Source organism: Saccopteryx leptura, chromosome 3 (genome assembly GCF_036850995.1).
Source record: "Saccopteryx leptura isolate mSacLep1 chromosome 3, mSacLep1_pri_phased_curated, whole genome shotgun sequence".
NCBI classification, from domain to species: Eukaryota; Metazoa; Chordata; class Mammalia; order Chiroptera; family Emballonuridae; genus Saccopteryx; species Saccopteryx leptura.
In genome coordinates, this window is record NC_089505.1 from 80,890,058 (window position 1) to 80,908,465 (window position 18,408).

The window sequence follows — 18,408 nt, forward strand, 5'->3', positions numbered from 1 at the left end:
AGCCGCGCGCATCTTACACCTGGCCGGCTGCTTCTGTCTCGCGCAATCTCCTTAGGCCTTCCGCGAGATCGGCCCTTCTTTTCCTCCACTCTCCCCGACCCGGACAGCCAGGTTGGAGTAGGGACCCGTGCCTCTTCCCCCGTCCCTTTCCCTTGACCCACCTCGTCCCGTCCTCCCTCCCTTTTCGGTTCCCCGACGCCGGAAGGAGCCGAAGCTCCGACGGAAAAAACCGAAGCCGTGAGTCAGGCCTTCTCTCGAAACGGTGGCGGAAGGAGCCGAAGTCTGGCGAGAGGGGAGGAGTGAACGAGTGGAATTTCCGGAAAGACCCGAAGCTTGGAATCGAGCTTCATCGCGGGCGGGACTCGAGGGGCGAGAGCCGGGAATCTTCGGGAAGTGCCGAATCCCGGGACGGTTCAGCTTTTCGGAAGGAGCGGATTGCTCTGAGAGGGTTAGCGGAGCCGAGCCGGGAGACCGCGCGGAAGCAGCCAAAGACGGACAGTTGGAGTTGACGGAAGAAGCCGAACCCGTGGCGGGGGTGGGGGAAGCCCGCTCGGCGCCGAAGGAGGCGAGGACCTACGGAAACACCCGGATCTTGACGAGCTGATTTCCGGAAAGTGACGACCCCCTGAGAACCCAGCCAAACCTTCCCTTCGGGTGTTTCCGGAAGAAGCCGAATCCGCTCTGCTACCGACTTTCTTCTCTTCTACGGTCCAGGAAATAGCTGACGCGCTTCGGGACCAGGCTTCGGGGGACGGAGCACCTCGCGGGCGGGCGGGGAAGAGGGCGGAGGCGGGGCGGGGCGGGGCGACCCGGGTTTGATTAAGGCAGGGGGCGGTGGCGCGCCGGAGGCGGCCGGAAGTAGCCGAAGCGAGCGGCGGAAGTAGCCGAAGCGGCCTGAGCGGGCGGCAAAGGCGAGGCGAGAGCGGCACCGGGCCCGACGCGGCCGCTTCAGCATGTCGGACTTTGACGAGTTCGAGCGCCAGCTCAACGAGAATAAGCAAGGTGAGGGCCCCGGAGGCGCGGGGGCGGCAGGCGGGAGGCTCTCGGCTTTCTTCCGTGCCCCCCGCCATTTTCCCCCCTCCTCGCAGCGCCGCGCGGCCACCCCCCCCATCTCCTCCTCCGTCCCGTGGCGCGCGCGCCGCTGTCACGTGACCGCCCGGCGTGCCTGCGCGCGCGGGAGGGGAGGGGGCAGCGGGCGCGGGCCGGCACGCATGCGCGCCAGGCTCCCTCTGCGCCCCGTTTGGTCCCGGCCGTGGCGGCGCGGCCGCGAGGTCCTGCCGCGTGGCCTTCTGGTCTCTGATTCTTAAATAATGAGAGTCTAGATGTCCAAATGTGCCTACCTCGGGCCCCGCAGTCCCCCTTTATTTCCGCTTCCGGCAGGGTTCGCGGCCTGGGTCTCCACGCCCCCTTTGTTCCAAAATGGCGGTTGCAGGGTTCCCCCCCCCCCCCTTTCTCCATTCACGTGGGCAGGATCGCGGCGTGGGCCGCCACGTGCGCCGGGTCCTGCGGCCTGGTCCACGCCGGGAAGGTGGTCCTCCCTCGCTCGCTGTTTATGGGAGGGACCTCGGGTTCCCGCTGGTGACGTGGTTGGTGGCTCTCGTGAAAATGGGGGGGGCGCACCCTGTGCAGTTTTTAAAGGCTTCCTGCCCCACGCGTACACCCTGCCTGCCCAAGGGCGGCGGCGGCAGTGATGACCATGATAGGGGTGTCTTGGACGCGCAGGCCATCCCCTCCCCCCGCTGGAGACAAACTCCACGTCTTGTCCCGTCCCGAACTCGGGGGTGGGGTGGGGCTCGGGCCTCGTAATAACATCATTTGCACGTAGACATGGGGAAACTGAGGCTGTGCGGGCGTGAAGAGGCCCTGGTGGAGTTGGGGGCCGTAGGGGGAGGGTGTGGGCAAGGGTTCTCCCTTCACGGGGTCTCGATCAGCTTAGAGATCTCAGCTTAGAAACTTGGGAGAGCCGATGGACGTTTAAAAAGTGCCTCTTGCCTCACTCTCTATTTCGGTTTGGGGGCGAAGACACTTAGGCCTTGGGAAGGTGGGGGACCTGAGAGGTGGAAGCTGCCCGTGTTTGAAAGGCTGAAGGAGGGGCGCCCGAGTTCTTTTTGAAACCCAGCCTGGGGTTTGTGATGGATGGGGGTGCCCCCTCCGGGGGGAGGAGAGGTCCTGTGTGCGGAGCGCTGAGGACCCTCGGTGTCCTCCCTGAACACGGGCTCCAGGGCCAAGCTTCCTGGGTTGCAACAGCTCCTTTCGGGCTTAGCTGTGCTACTTGATGCCTTATCGGGCCTGTTTGATTTCACGTGGGGATTGGCCATCGTTCTGTTGTACTCCGTAATGAATACGGATGGCAGTAGTGACAGACTCAGCGCTTGCAGGGTACCCAAGCACTTTGCTGCCTCTTCCATATTTTCTAAGCAGACCCCTTGCCAGGGCCCCATGAGGCTGAAATCGTTTTTCTTCCTTTTTTGGTACAGGAGGAAACAGGTTTAGAAAGTTTAAAAACTTTCCAAGGCCTGGTCAGATGCAGAGCTGAGATAAAGGGGGGGGGGGGGATGATCTAGGGAAAAAATGATCAGTAACTGGTATTGTGTGTGAAATCACCCCTACTGAAGTCATTTCACACCGAAGACAAAAGAGTCAGGTCTGCAGCTCACTCAGAGTTGGTGTCACACACAGTTGGAGAAGATGGGTCCTTCCAAACATCCTTCAGTCGAGTCCTCACACGTTATGGGAGGTGAGGGCGGGGGTAGATGTGATCCTCACAGGAAGGGGAGAAAACTGAGTTGAGAATGGTGAGGTGAGTTTAATGCATTGGTTTAATGCAGTTGGTAAGTAAGTAGGAGAGCTTACATCGTGGCTACAAAGCGGGTTCCACTGCATGGGAACCCTTCCTGCGGGCTCTCGCCCGTGTGCTGCGACAGTGCTCCGCCCTGGAGGACAGGCCCTGAGCCCTTACACATCCCCTGGGCTGGTGGTGCTATTCCCCAAGGTGGCCAAAGCACTTGGAACACCAGAAGCCCCCTCTGTGTCCAGGATCTCTGTGTATATGGAGGAAATGAACCCATCCTTAGTGGGAGTGTGCTGCCTACCTGTTGCATACTGACTGTGGGCCTTTATCTCTAAGCCAGCTTCCTCCTGACTGGTGCACCTGCATCTCGAGGGAATTGATTTCTAGGTCTGAGTCCCGGGCACCCAGCAGGCGTCGCTGCACCCTCTGTCCAAGAGCCTCAGCAGCAGGCTTTGGGAGCGCGGTGTGCCCGTCTCATAAGCAGAGCCAGATCCTGTGTGCTTACCTGCCAGTACCCCTGACACTGGCTTCCTGCTTCCAGTCTTTGACTCACTTAATCATTTTTTTCTTTTGCCTTCAAGGAGGTAATCTCTTGATGGTCATTAGTGGTTCCATCCAGATCCTGGAGTGTTCTTTTTGCCTGAATACTGGTGTGTGACGTGCTGATTAACTGAACTCACTGATGTGATGGGTCACCTTCAGGCTTTTTCTGCTTTGCTTTTTTGGCCTTTGGGCCAGTCATCTAAGTGCCCTGTGCCTCAGTTTCCATTACACGAGCCCATTGTAGGGTCCCCAAAGCATTAGTAAGGATTGAGGGCAAGTGAATTATTAATATTAAGCACAGGTTCTGGATTTAGGAAGCTTCCAGGTGTTTGTTCTTTTCCTTTCTTCTTTTTTTGAGGGAGGCAAGGATAGAAGGAGAGAGACAGGAACATCAAGTTGCTCCTTTACGTGCCCTGACAGCTTATCAAACCGGCAACTATTGCTCTCCGGACAATGCTTCAACCGAGTTGTAGGGCCAGGGCTTTTATTTATTTATTTATTTATTTATTCATTTTTTACTTTTTTTTACAGAGACAGAGGGATAGGCAGGGACAGATAGACAGGAACGGAGAGATGAGAAGCATCAATCGTTAGTTTTTCATTGCGCATTGCGACACCGTAGGTCATTGGTTGCTTTCTCATATGCCTTGACCGCGGGGCTACTGCAGACTGAGTAACCCCTTGCTCGAGCCAGCGACCTTGGGTCCAAGCTGGTGAGCTTTGCTCAAACCAGATGAGCCCACGCTCAAGCTGGCGACCTCGGGGTCTCGAACCTGGGTCCTCTGCATCCCAGTCCAACACTATCCACTGCGCCACCGCCTGGCCAGGCGGCTTTTTCTTTTTCTTAGGTGCATATTTTTCCTGAGTTTTAGTGATTCTGGAATGGAGGTGCATTTATAAAAAGTTCATCAGAGAAATAAAGACAGGATAGCGTAGGTGAGGCTAAAGTCCACTTTGAGGCTTTGTTTTCGCTGCCTCTTCCGCCTCCTATCCCTGGGAGCACAGTAAAGCTTATGACATGAGTACACCCATAGGGCCCTGCTGAGTAGTCTAGGAGTCAGTGCCCTTTGAGCACTGTCCTCGAGCTCCTTGTGCTCGAGGTTCAGCCTGCAGAAGTGTCTGTGGCCTTGCTGGGGGCGCCGTGCTGTTTCCTGGGTCTTTGGGGGAGCGGCCCAGCCCCTGACGCGCTCTGTGTACTTGGCTTGGAGGCAGGATGGGGTAGTCCGGGCGTCAGGTGTGTGTGGGACAGAGCGAGGGGCCTCGGGGATGGCATCCTGGTGGGGGCCTCGCCTGGGCCTAATGCGGGGCTGTGGGTGCACCTGGTGATTGAGGACGTCTTTCCTGAGGGGCCACAGGTCCTGTCAGGAAAACATCATTGGGTCTCTTGGTTCCCCAGCCTCTAGCCCTGCCCCTCTCAGGGACGACCCTGGGGTCAGGCCCCTCAGCCCTGGAGGGGGACCAGGAGCCAGCCTCCTCTGTCTTCTCTGGCTCCTCCGCTCCTCCTGAGCAGCCTCAGGTACCTTACACCCCGGGGGCATCTCCAGGCCCTGTCCCCTCAGGTAACCGGCGCCCGTTCCCTGGGTCCCCCGGGGTCCTGGGACTGCCTTGTGGACCCAGGCCGCCTGCTGTCACCCCTAGTCCACCAAGTCCTGTCCCCTCGGGGGTGGCCTCCCAGGGGCGGGGGCACGTCCCCCGGTGTGCGGGTGGGCTGGGCCATGGCCTCCCTCAGCTCAGTCTTCCCCGCCTTGCCCAGAGCGAGACAAGGAGAACCGGCACCGGAAGCGCAGCCACAGCCGCTCACGCAGCCGGGACCGCAAGCGCCGGAGCCGGAGCCGGGACCGGCGCAACCGGGACCAGCGGAGCGCCTCTCGGGACAGGCGGCGACGAAGGTACCGGGCCAGAGAACCCCAGCGGGGTGGACGGCGTGGGCCAACGTGGGGCGAGGCTGTCGGTTGCCCCAGACTCTGTATCGGATCAGGGTCAGCTGTATGTCTGTTGGAAACGTTTTTTCCTGCTTTGGGGGTTTCTGGGGGGTTGTAGGTGCAGTAGGTTTTTGCTATTGGAGGCGCATGTGGAGATAAGGGCTATTTTTTTTCCTTCCTGAGGGTCTGCCTCTGCCCTGTTTCTGCCTCCCAGGAAGGGCGACATCTTGGGGGGCCAGCAGTTCCTCCCGGGCCACCTTCTGGCTTGGAACATGCATTATCGGCTCTCTGAGGCCTCTTCCCTCCCTGGATGCCCCTTCTGTTCTCCCTGTACCCCTGCCCTCCTTGCAGCTTGGTTTGTCCAGTTAGAAAGTGTTAGGTCTGGTCCTTTTTCCTGAGCGCATTCTTCTTCCCTGGCCGGGGGGTGTGGGGGGACAGCAGGGCCGAGGGAGCCTGCTTGTGCTCCTTCACCTCAGCCCTGTCCCTGTCCCCAGCTTTGGGGCTCAGTGCCCGGGGGGGGGGTGTGCCGTGGGGAAGACGGGCGTCCCCACTCACCCCTCCCCGTACCTTTCCCTCTCGACCCCAGCAAACCTTTGACCAGAGGCGCTAAAGAGGAGCACGGTGGATTGATGTGAGCTTCTCTTCCTGCCCTTCCCAGCTGACGTCTGCCCCTTCCCCTCCGGCCCCCGTGTGCCTGCCCGGCACTGTCCTGCCCTGACACCAGCCCCCTCCCCACGCCTGGGGTGCTGCCCGACCTATACCCTCTTCCCTCCTGGAGAGAGTGGAGCTGTTGGTGGGGAAACTGGGGGCGTCGGGGAAGAGGCGCACTGAGGTGGCCCTGCCTGCTCTCCCCCCCCCCACAGTCGCTCCCCCCGCCATGAGAAGAAGAAGAAGGTCCGCAAGTACTGGGATGTGCCACCGCCTGGCTTTGAGCACATCACCCCCATGCAGTACAAGGCCATGCAAGGTGGGCTGCTCGGAGAGGCTCGCCCCCTCCTTGGGGGTGCTGAGAGCTATGCCCTGGGCTTCCTGGCCTGCTATGGGGGAGCCCCCGTGGGGGGGTGGAGACACGGCCTCAAAGGGCCGCCTTGGGGAGAGCTGGACAGCCTCCTCAGACAGCAGGTGCATCAGGTGCCTTCCTCCTGGGCTGGGGGTGGGGGATGGTCGAGGGACTCGGACCCAGGGTTGTCCGGATACCCGCTGATCCTCAATGCTCTTTCTGAAGCTGCCGGTCAGATCCCAGCCACTGCTCTCCTCCCCACCATGACCCCAGACGGTCTGGCCGTGACCCCGACGCCGGTGCCTGTGGTCGGGAGCCAGATGACCAGACAGGCCCGCCGCCTGTACGTGGGCAACATCCCCTTTGGCATCACCGAGGTACTGCCCTCCCTGGGCCTGCCCTTCCCTGCCCCTCCCCATGCTCCTCCCCTCCTCTCCCTCCCCTTCCCACCTGCACGGGTCAGACTTTGCTCCTGCAAGACCCCCCGGCCCCCTCCCCGACGGACGATGGAGTGTGAGCCAGCCAGGGGCCGGGCTGGGGGTGGCCCTCCCTCCCTCCTCTCTCCTCTCCCATCTCCCCCCAACCTCCTCTGAACCCAGGGATCGATCACACACATAACTTACCTATGAACCACTGATTCGTGCATCTGAGTCTGTGTGGAGAGAGAGAGAGAGAGAGAGGGAGACTCGACATGTGTGTGTGTGCGCGCGCACACACACACACACACACACACACACAGACGCAGCAGCCCTCCATTTCTGACACCTCTGTTTTCTGCCGCCTCTCCCGCGGTCCGCCTGTGGGCGCTGCTCTTGTGTTTTTGATGGCCCTGACCTCCCCCCTTCCCCACGCTCCTCTCCCCCTCCCCCCACCCCTTCCCGTGGCACCCTTGAGAATCCCGAGATCAAAGAGTTGTTTCCATTTCTCTTTAAAGTGAAATATTGTGGGGCTGAGATCCCTCGTAGCAACAAAAAGTTTGCTACCATCGGCGAAGGCAAGTAAGGTCCATTCTGACTTTCTCAACCTGCACTTTGCTACATTTGATGAACCAGCCCCCAACTCCAGGGCCAGATCCCTCCACATCACTCTTCTCTCCTCCCTCTCCCTTGCCCCCTCCACCCTGCTCCCCTCCCCTTCCCCTCTGTCCCCCTGTTCCTCACTTCACTTGTCCTCTCCCCTCTCCCCTTTGGGGTCCCTCTGTCCTGCCTGCTGCTGCTTCTCCACCTTCCTCTTATGTCCCTCCTCATGGTCGCCGGCTGCCTGCCTCTTCTCACGTATTCTGTCTCCTCGTTCTCTCTGTGTCGTGTGTTCTCTCCTTTTCCTCTGGTTTTTTCCTGTGACATTCTTCTCTTTCTCCGCTTGGGCCCCTTGGGCCTGCCCCCACAACCCCTCCTGGCCCGCGGCTGGCCGTCTGGGCCGCCCTCTCCCTGTTCTCTCTGTCTCCCCTCTGGCTTTTCCTCTTCCTGACCTCTGCCCCACCCCGTTCCACTCTTCCCTTCTGCCCACCCTCCCCCTCCCCCTTCCCCCAAACCCTCTGTGTCTCCCTCTCTCACCCTCCCCCTCCTCTCTCTACCCCCTTCCCTGCCCCTCCCTGTCTCCTCTTCCCTCTGCAGGAGGCAATGATGGACTTCTTCAATGCCCAGATGCGCCTAGGGGGGCTGACGCAGGCCCCTGGCAACCCTGTTTTGGCAGTGCAGATTAACCAGGACAAGAACTTCGCCTTTCTGGAGGTGAGCGGGGCTTGTGCTGGGGTTGGGTGTGTGTGCGGCTCTGGCCGCCGGGCCCTTTGGGGGCAGCAATTCTTGTCTGCCTGAGGTCCCTCTGCGGTTGATTCCCTGCTGCCCTAGAGCCCCTTTGGGGCTGGGGCTTGGGCCGGCTGCTTGCTCCTACCACTGACCACTTGTTCTCTTTCCTTCAGTTCCGCTCGGTGGACGAGACCACCCAGGCCATGGCCTTCGATGGCATCATCTTCCAGGGCCAGTCGCTGAAGATCCGCAGGCCTCATGACTACCAGCCCCTGCCCGGCATGTCGGAGAACCCCTCCGTCTACGTGCCTGGTGAGTGGGGTCCTGTTCTGCCTTGCCTCCCCAGCCCAGTGGGAGCTGCTTGGGAGACAGTGAGGGCTCAGGGTGTGTCTCCTCAGACCCCCCAGATCCTTGGCGGAGGCAGCAGCCAAGGCCAGAGAGGCTGAGCTTACGGGTTTGAGAATATGCAGCTCCTGGGTGGCAGAGCCAGGCACAGAGCATAGCTGTTGTGGGCAGTGAGGGCCCAGGGCGAGTGTGGTTTAGCTCAGTGGTCAGTGCAGCTGCATGAGGGCTCCCTGCTCACGCACACAGAAGGCAGTTCCACAATGCTGGCTTTATTGTGTGGTTAAGAGGACAGGGGCAAGGCTCACATCGGCTTCCCCGGCGAGAGCCTGGGTGATGGAGTTCTGCCATGTCCTAGCTCTGGGGTTCTGGGTGTTGCTGGAGGTCAGGGTTCTCTCTGAGCATGCTCGGGGTCTGTGACACGCGACTTGCAAACACAGCTCGGTATCTTGTTATAAACAGGGTTAGGCCTGTTTGAGCTGGTTCCTTGGTAAAGCGCTTTGAGGTGAAGCGCCCAGTGTGGGTCCTAAAGCTCAGCACCTGGGTGTTGCCTCATCTTTGTCCCTGTCCCCGTGGGTCTGGTATGTTGGGGCCCGCCTTGCACCATGGTCACCGTTATCCTGGGCGGTGGTTAAAAATAGCAGACTGGAGTTCGGCACCCTCTTGCCTAGAAAGGGCCAGATTAGTAGGTGTTTTGGGCTTTGCAGGCCATATGGTTTCAGTGGGACGGCTTTGCTCCGTGATTGTGGTGTGAGAGCAGCCAGACACCACCTCGTAGGGGCCATGGCTGTGCATCATGTGCCCTTACGTCTTTGGACGTGGACATTGGGGTTTCATATGGTGTTGATGTGTCACGGGATAACCTTTCAGAGAGACAGCGGGTGGGAATGGAGCCTTGTGGCTGAAAGAGGGTGCAAGTTAGGATTCAGATGTGTGGGCGGCCCTGTGGGGTGCAGGGACCCCAGGTGGGAGGAGCCCATACTGCAGCTGTGCTGGGGGCCCCGGGCCCCTGGAGTGGGTGCCACAGAGCCAGGAGGAGCATGCGTGCACTCGGGGCTCGGGGTCAGCCAGGCCCGCAGAGCTCGGGATTGTGGGGTTCTGGGGGCACAGCTTTGCACTGGAGGACAGTTTAGAAACTGGCAGGGTCGTGGGGTTCCAGAGAGGGCGGCACCTCGGATCTGGGCCTGGATGCCTGGCCCATCTCCAGCGCTGTCTTCCACAGCAGTTTGTGTAAAGTGATGGTAACTAACTTTTTTTAAAACCAAGGCTATAGTGCACAGTGGTCTTCTCTGAGCGTGCAGGCCGATGCTCTACACCTAATGCCTGCGGGACAAACTCTCAGGTCCCAGCTCGTCTTTGCTACCTGAGGAACGCCCTCAACCCCACCCCCACCTATGTCACTTTGTCAGGTGCTGTCCTGCATCATCAGGTGTGCTCTGAATGACCTGGAGATGTGTGTGACAGTCATACAGTATGAGAGATGGCAGGTGACAGTCTGGGGCCAACGTGGATCTGCCTGCTTTATAAAGACTGGCAAACAGCTGTGCTTCCTTAGTGCCCATGCTGCTCTTGTGCAGCAATGGCCAAATGGAGTGGTGACAGATACCCTCGGCCCACAAGTGGAAACGTTGACCGCTTGTCCTCACTGTGGTGGATACTGTGGCCCCTTCTGACAGGAGGAGGGGAGGCATGGGCGCACTGACCTGGTCTGGGGTAAGGTGGCTAGGCTTGTTTGCTCTGCCGTTTCTCTGCACTGCCTCTTTTTTTTTTTTTTTTTTCCTGAAGCTGGAAACGGGGAGAGACAGTCAGACAGACTCCCACATGCGCCTGACCGGGATCCACCTGGCACGCCCACCAGGGGCGATGCTCTGCCTCTCCGGGGCGTCGCTCTGCCGCGACCAGAGCCACTCTAGTGCCTGGGGCAGAGGCCAAGGAGCCATCCCCAGCGCCCGGGCCATCTTTGCTCCAATGGAGCCTTGGCTGCGGGAGGGGAAGAGAAAGACAGAGAGGAAGGAGGGGGGGGGGGGTGGAGAAGCAAATGGGCGCTTCTCCTATGTGCCCTGGCTGGGAATCGAACCCGGGTCCCCCGCACGCCAGGCCGACGCTCTACCGCTGAGCCAACCGGCCAGGGCCACTGCACTGCCTCTTGCCTGTGGCCCTTGTCTGGTGCGCACGGAGACGTCCTAGACACGGGACAGGTGCATTAGGTTGTCTTCTCTTGGTCGTGGGCTCTTGCCTTGAGGTGGCCATCACTGAACTTGAGCGGCATAAAGCTCGTTCACTCATCTCTCTTTGGGCAGTTTGAGCATTCACACCGCAGGCCCCTTCTGTTCTGGGAACTGGCAGGAAGTGATTTTTTTGTGTGGGACAGAGAGGGACAGACAGGCAGGAAGGGGGAGAGATGAGAAGCATCAATTCTTCGTTGCAGCACTTTAGCTATTCATTGATTGCTTTCTCATATGTGCCTTGACCGGGGGCTACAGCAGAGCGAGTGACCCCTTGCTCAAGCCAGAGACCTTGGGCTTCAAGCCAGTGACCTTGACTTCAAGCTGGAGAGCCTTGCTCAAACCAGATGAGCCCACGCTCAAGCTGGTGACCTCCGGGTTTCAAATGTGGGTCCTCTGTGTCCCAGTCCGACACTCTATTCACTGCGCCATCTTTTGGACAGGCAGCATTTTGTAAAATTTAGCAGTCGTTCTAGATTGGGAAAACCCCTGGAACCTGGAAGGCAGCTTCTTTACCCTTGGCAGGAGAACACGGACCAGAAGCTGGAGATGCATGGCATCAGGGTGGTGATACCTAAAGTGCGTCCCCACTGAGTTGGGCCCGCTGTCCAGTGCTGGTAGGACCTGTGTGGCGTCTGTAAGACGAGATGGGAACCGGGAGCAGGTAGAGCCAGATTTGCGTGTGGGCTTAAGTCAGGTTGTGTCCTGTGTCGGCGGTGCATTGACCTTGTGTGCTGAGACGATCTGAGTTCCCAGGAGGCAGCGCCCTTGCCTACTCGTGGGACCTGAGGACCATTCTTCTTCTGCTTCGGAGCCGAGTCCATGGTGGGGCCTCCCAGGGCCGGTCCTCTGGGCCCCGTGTGAAGGGCACTGAGCAGGTCCCGTCTCCCCCATGTGCCCTCTGGGACAGGTGCCCGCGTTCTCCCCACAGGAGAACCTTGCTTAAGTGTCGCACCCCTAGCCTGCCCCCATGGAGCCTGACCTGGGTGCTCTCAGCACCCTCGTTACCCTGGGGTGCCTGGTACAGCGGGCCCAGTGGCTACGTTTTACCCAGCTCTGCCGCTGCCCTGCTGGCTGACGTTGTCTCTGCCCATGTTCTCGTCTGCTGTCAGGATGGTGACACCCCCTGTAAGCCTCCTAGTTTGCTGTGGAGTGGAGTCGGGTGACGGCGTCCTGGAGGCCACGTTTTCCTGCCTGTGTGACCTCAGGCTGGCAAGGCCTTTGCGTGCCTCAGTGTATCTCTGTCAGAGGGTGGGTGGGCTTTGGAGAGCGTTGACACATAGACTGACTCAGCTGCCTGGCCCGTGGGGACTCCTGGGTCTGGGGCACCTGCTCCTAGGATGCTGCTGCTCCTCCCCTTGGACAGGCAGGTCTCGTGGTTGATGGGCTATGGCTGTGGTGCTTGGAGTGGCTGACTTGGTGCAGCACATCTGTACAGTGACATGAGTGTGGGCCGGGAGGTGGGGAGCATGGTGGGTGGTGTGCGCCTCCTAGGGCTGTGGTGATTCCGTGTCAGCTGTCCCCCACCCCAGCTCAGCTCCCCAGTGGCAGGTGATAGGGTGGCCGCGGGCACAGGACTGCGGAGGAAAGCAGGGACAGGAGCAGCTCAGGCTGGTGGCCTTGGATCTGTCTGTACAGGGTGTGGGAGCGCTGCATCCCTCACGGGAACGGGGTTGATTGGTTCAGAGAGGATTGTGGGACATGGGGCTGAGCTGCCCGCTGGCCCTGGTCTCTGAGATGAATTCAGTGCACACGGCAGGATTGGGGAAGATGGACTTATGGTGTCACCAAGTATACCTAGCTTTGTGACCCTGCTGTGTCAGACCCTCCTGGGCCCCAGGGACACAGCAAACTGCTCCAGTGTCATACTTGCCTGAGGCCAGAGAGCAGCTGGGGCTAGGTGGCTATGGTGGCACACAGGAGCGTCAGGGGTCGGCCGAGAGCCTCCCCTGCCTGGGGATCTCCCTGAAGTAGCGGGGGCCAGGAAAAGGCTGGAGGAGAAAGGGGTGAGTCTTTGAGACCCTGCACCAGGAGGGGAGGCTGCATAGCTGCAGGCTTCGGGTTGGGGTGTGAGCTCAGGTCTTCATGGCCCCGGGGTGGGACTCTCACTGCCTGGCTTCAGGTGTCTGGGTGTCTGTTGTAGCGAGGCACAGGGAACCTTGGAGGCAGGGCAGGCTTGGGAGCCATGGTGCTTTCTCTGTCGGTGGTCACCGCGCCGGGAGGAAGGCAGGCCTCTCTTTGTGTACTTCCTCAGGGTTCGGTGACAACGTCTTGGTGGGTATCCAAGTCGGTTCCTTCCTTCTCCCCCCAGGAGTTGTGTCCACTGTGGTCCCGGACTCTGCCCACAAGCTGTTCATTGGGGGCTTACCCAACTACCTGAACGATGACCAGGTAGGCCTCTTGCTTACCCCTACCCTTGTCCCTACCCCTACCACTGCCTTTGCCCAAACAAACCCTGATAGCATGGCGGCCGCCCTCACAGGTGAAAGAGCTACTGACATCGTTCGGGCCTCTCAAGGCCTTCAACCTAGTCAAGGACAGCGCCACTGGGCTCTCCAAGGGCTACGCCTTCTGTGAGTACGTGGACATCAACGTCACAGACCAGGTGAGGCCCGGCCCCGGCTTGGCTGAGTCCACCCTTACCTCCTGCCCTGCTGTCTCCTGCGTGGTCTCCCTCCTCAGGATGGGTGGGAGGAGATCCACTGCCTTGGGGCACTGCCCGGGGCTTTCCCAGCTCTCGGCCCTTTGTCCAGCCTTTCGGCCCTGACCTGCGGCTCTTCCCTGCGCCTCCCCACCCCTGGTCCTCCAAACACAGGCCATCGCGGGGCTGAATGGGATGCAGCTGGGGGACAAGAAGCTGCTGGTGCAGAGGGCGAGTGTGGGCGCCAAGAATGCCACGCTGGTGAGCCCCCCGGCACGTCACCTTCCATTGGCTCAGGGGACTTGGGGGTGGGAAGGGGCGGGGGGGGGGGGGGATACGGGTCTGTCCCAGCTCTGCACTCAGCTTCTCCAGGCGTCAAGGGCTGGGCCTGGTGTTCCTGGAATAGCATTGGAGGGAGGGCGGCCCCGTGATGTCCCCGCGTGCTTGCCCCACAGAGCACCATAAACCAGACCCCTGTGACCCTGCAAGTGCCGGGCCTGATGAGCTCCCAGGTGCAGATGGGCGGTCACCCGACTGAGGTGCTGTGCCTGATGAACATGGTGCTGCCTGAGGAGCTGCTGGACGATGAGGAATACGAGGAGATCGTGGAGGATGTGCGTGACGAGTGCAGCAAGTATGGGCTGGTCAAGTCCATCGAGATCCCCCGGCCCGTGGATGGCGTCGAGGTGCCTGGCTGCGGGAAGGTGTGTCCACCCTCTCCGCTCCCACATCGCCCCAGTGCTCTGGCTCTCCGGGACTCAGCGCCTGCCAGGGCCCAGAATGGGATTCTAGTAATTGGCTGTTATGTAGCCTTGTATGTGAGTGGCTTGGCTTTGTCTGTGGAGTTGGGGAAAGGGCTAAAAAAAACAGTCACAGCGACCACAAACCCGCTTCGCCTCCTGGGTGGGTGCCAGGTGCTCTACTGAGCAGCCCCGCTGAGCTCACCTGTGTCACCCTCGAACTAGAGCAGTTCCTGCAGCCTCTTCTCTACAGGACATGGGCCACAGGGTTAGGTTTCAGGTTCCTGCGGCCCACTGAGTCACATCGCCGCTGGCACCGCGCCCTGGGAGGCGGGTGTGTGCATGGCACATACACAACTTGTGTCATCCTTTCCCTTGCCCAGCGGATCATGGGGGTGCCTCCCCTGCGCTTGGGTGGGCCGAGTAGTCTCATTCCCATGCTAACCTGTATTGGGGAAGGGAGCGGGTCCAGGTACCACTTTCAAGACAGCAAGGTCACAGTTGAGAGGTGGCATTAAGGCCGGAAGATGTCCTGCTGTTGCGGCCCGCAGGCAGGTTGGGCAAGGCACAGAGTCCCTGGGATAGGAGTGTCCTTGGTGTGTTTTGGGACCATAAGGAGTAGAGTCCGATTTGTTCAGTGCTGTTGTCGACACTAGAAAGGAGCCTGGCACCTGGCCCACATGGAGGCTGAGAAAATATTTATGGGAGGAAAGATCCTGTCTGGTCTCTGGGATCGGCCTTTTTATTTTTCTCCAGCCTATTTTGTTTTTAAACTATTTCCTTTTTTTTCAAAGATACATAAAAGTAGAGAGAAACTGTATATAGTGCTAGAATAACTGTATTTAGGTTCTGTTGTAGCACAGAGAGCAGTACAGAATGTGGAGTTTCAGGTTATCAGTATGGTGGTGTTTATAGTCTACATTACCTTCCCATACCACCACCTTTCTCTGCTGAAATAATTTAAAAGTGTGTAGACTGTGTTTCGCCTGAAACACTTCAGTCATTTTGAACCTGGTAGCTCTTATTTTGGGGTCTGTGCTGTGCATGTTTAGCCTCATCCCCAGCCTCGGCCCACTCGGTTTGAGGAGCACTGCCCTCCACCTCCTGTGGACAACCAGAAAACATCTCCATTGTTACATTTGTCATGCTGAACTGCTTGAAACATAAAGATTTTTAATTTAATTTTTTAAGGTGAGAGGAAGGGAGATAGTGAGGCAGACTCCTGCATGCACCCTGATCAGGATCCACCCAACAACCCTGTCTAGGACCGATGTTCTAGTACTGAGCTATTTTTAGCACATGAGGTTAATGCATTTTTTTTTTTTTTTTTTGTATTTTTCCGAAGCTGGAAACGGGGAGAGACAGACAGACTCCCGCATGCGCCTGACCGGGATCCACCCAACACGCCCACCACCGGGTGATGCTCTGCCCCTGCGGGGCGTCGCTCTGCCGCAACCAGAGCCACTCTAGCGCCTGGGGCAGAGGCCAAGGAGCCATCCCCAGCGCCCGGGCCATCTTTGCTCCAATGGAGCCTTGGCTGCGGGAGGGGAAGAGAGAGACAGAGAAGAAGGGGGGGGGGGTGGAGAAGCAAATGGGCGCTTCTCCTATGTGCCCTGGCTGGGAATCGAACCCGGGTTCCCCGCACGCCAGGCCGACGCTCTACCGCTGAGCCAACCGGCCAGGGCCAGGTTAATGCATTTTTAATGGACCTGTTCTCAGCACCCACCATGTTCAAACCAGTAGAGCCACTGACTGCCGGAAGGGAAGAAGAGGCAGAGAAGGGGAAGGAGGGAAGAAGCAGATGGTTGCTTTTCCTGTGTGCCCTGACCAGGAATCTAACCCAGGACATACATATGCTGGGCTGATACACTATCCATTGAGCTACTGGCAGGTCTAAAGATTTTATTAAATGAAAGGACAATACCATTATTAACATGATTATCCTTAGTACCTACCCAGTCCACGTTTAGGTTTTCTTTTTTTTTTTTTTCTTTTTTTTCTGAAGCTGGAAATGGGGAGAGACAGTCAGACTCCCGCATGCACCCGACCGGGATCCACCCGGCACGCCCACCAGGGGCGAAGCTCTTCCCACCAGGGGGCGATGCTCTGCCCCTCTGGGGCGTCGCTCTGTCGAGACCAGAGCCACTCTAGCGCCTGGGGCAGAGGCCAAGGAGCCATCCCCAGTGCCCGGGCCATCTTTGCTCCAATGGATCCTCTCAGCGGCGGGAGGGGAAGAGAGAGACAGAGAGGAAGGAGAGGGGGAGGGGTGGAGAAGCAAATGGGCGCTTCTCCTATGTGCCCTGGCCGGGAATCGAACCCGGGATTTCTGCATGCCAGGCCGACACTCTACCACTGAGCCAACCAGCCAGGGCCTAGGTTTTCTTTTCTTTTTTTTTTTTTTGTATTTTTCTGAAGCTGGAAACGGAGAGACAGACTCCCGCATGCGCCCGACCGGGATCCACCCGGCACGCCCACCAGGGGCGATGCTCTGCCCATCCTGGGCGTCGCCATGTTGCGACCAGAGCCACTCTATGGGCTGGGGCAGAGGCCACAGAGCCATCCCCAGCGCCCAGGCCATCTTTGCTCCAATGGAGCCTTGGCTGCGGGAGGGGAAGAGAGAGAAAGAGAGGAAGGCGCGGCAGAGGGGTGGAGAAGCAAATGGGCGCTTCTCCTATGTGCCCTGGCCGGGAATCGAACCCGGGTCCTCCGCACGCTAGGCCGACGCTCTACCGCTGAGCCAACTGGCCAGGGCAAGGTTTTCTTGATTGTCTCAAAATGTCTTCTACAGTTTGTTTCAGGTTCTAAATCGGGAATCATGCAACTTGGTTTAAACTTGGTTATAATGAATCAGTTCTACCTCACTCTGGCCTTGCCTTTTTTAGTGGTTGGAGCAATAAGAGCATTTTAGAATTCCCATGTATCTCCTTCCCTCCACTTTGTAAACTGGTGATTCAAGCAAGGTAGATACTTGAATAGATCAAGGTCTGGTTTTTTTTCTGTGTCAGCCTGGATTAGAATCCTAATCTCTGAGCTTCCCTTAGTTCATCCATTGTCTGGGGAGAACATGGCCCTTGGAGTGGCTGGTGCCTGCCTGGTGTAGAGGAGATAACACGAGTGACCTCTCACCCCCAGAGCTGGCTTCTGCTCTTTCTCTCCATGCCTCTGAGCCTCGGCTCTGTGCTCTTGCTCTTTGATCCTTGGGTTCTGAAGGACGTTTGGGTAAATGCCCCCAAACCTGCAGTGTGCCTATTTTCTCCATTCTTCTCAGTCTCGGCGTTCCAGGTTTGGTGGATTGGATGCTTGCCGTTCACTAGGAGGTAGCCAGTGCCTCCTCAGGCGGAGGCCACCCAGCTTTCACAACCTGCTTTTCTTTTCTTGTTCTGCAGATCTTCGTGGAGTTCACCTCTGTGTTCGACTGCCAGAAAGCCATGCAGGGTCTGACAGGCCGCAAGTTCGCCAACAGAGTGGTTGTCACTAAGTATTGTGACCCCGACTCTTACCACCGCCGGGACTTCTGGTAGAGGCAGCGAGGGCGGGCGGGGGCTGGGCTGGCTGGGGGCTTCTCCCCCTCCCACCCCCTTTCCCCCCTGTCCGAAGACGATGGGCAGAGGAGTGACAGCCGAATGACAGCCGGCAGCAACTGGAATGGCAGCAATTAAGGGGGGGGGCGGGGCGGGGACTGGGGAAGTGTGCACACGGCACACACTGACACGCACCCACAGACACAGAGGGGAGGGGTTGGGATGGGGAGGGGTGCACATCAGGGCGGGGTAGAACCCCACAGCCCCTCCCAAACAGCCTCTCCTCCCTTATTTCCCCCTTCTTCCCTCTTCTCCCCCCTTCTTCCCCGTAGAAACAGTGTGTTTATATTTTATGGCCAAACTATTTTGAATTTTGTTGTCCCGCCCTTCGCCTGCCCTCTCGCCCATTCTGGGACCGCAGCTCCCGCCCTTTGGCCTCTCTTCCCCCCCCCCCCACCCCTCCGGTTTTTTTCGTAGTTGGTTCTCTCCTCTAGTCTCCCCGGACCCCATGGCCCTGCCCTTCTATTCTCTGTGGCGGTTTCATATTTGCTAAGACGAATTTGCTCATTAAACATTTTGTTGTATTTTACTTTATGGAGCTGCTCTCTGGTGTGTGTAATCCCGGGGTGTCCCTACGGTCCCGGGCCGTGGCCTCCACTGCATGGAGTCTGGTTAGCGTGGGCACGGGCACCCTGGTCACTTTGGCTCGCTTCGAGGGGAGCATCCACTCGACTTGGCCGCCGCGTACTCGGGCCGGCTATCGGGCGGAGCCGCGGGGAGGGTGTGCCGGCCTCGGGGTCGGGACAAGGCGGCGTCCCGTGGTGCGGCGGTAACGGGTAGCACTTAGCCCCTGAGCCCGGCGCGCCGGAAGTGACGATACGCCGGGGCGGAGCTGCTACGCCGGCGAGTGGGGGGGCGGGCGGGGCCTGCTGCTGCTT

The 18,408-nt window shown here is 59.0% G+C and overlaps 1 protein-coding gene across 2 annotated transcripts; it reads left to right on the top strand.

Annotated features, from left to right (window-relative positions):
• Positions 1–861: 861 nt before the first annotated feature.
• U2AF2 (U2 small nuclear RNA auxiliary factor 2) lies at positions 862–18,059 on the top strand. Of its 2 annotated transcripts, none has more exons than XM_066374565.1 (12): positions 862–1,002; positions 5,088–5,223; positions 5,843–5,887; positions 6,120–6,223; positions 6,482–6,633; positions 7,870–7,986; positions 8,175–8,313; positions 12,880–12,959; positions 13,051–13,173; positions 13,384–13,482; positions 13,665–13,913; positions 17,336–18,059. In XM_066374565.1, the coding sequence occupies exons 1-12, from the start codon at positions 954–956 to the stop codon at positions 17,468–17,470; spliced, it is 1,428 nt and encodes a 475-aa protein (XP_066230662.1). In that variant the 5' UTR covers positions 862–953; the 3' UTR covers positions 17,471–18,059. The 2 variants fall into 2 exon arrangements, with proteins under 2 accessions (XP_066230662.1, XP_066230663.1); XM_066374566.1 differs by having other exon boundaries at positions 13,384–13,470.
• Positions 18,060–18,408: the final 349 nt, after the last annotated feature.

What these genes read in the sequence shown, in the direction of transcription:
- U2AF2 (XM_066374565.1), top strand. Translation starts at nt 954, where the DNA reads ATGTCGGACTTTGACGAGTTCGAGCGCCAGCTCAACGAGAATAAGCAA. An exon ending in GCTCAACGAGAATAAGCAAG is followed by an intron (nt 1,003 to 5,087) that starts GTGAGGGCCCCG and finishes CGCCTTGCCCAG; the next exon opens with AGCGAGACAAGGAGAACCGG. An exon ending in CCACGCTGGTGAGCCCCCCG is followed by an intron (nt 13,483 to 13,664) that starts GCACGTCACCTT and finishes CTTGCCCCACAG; the next exon opens with AGCACCATAAACCAGACCCC.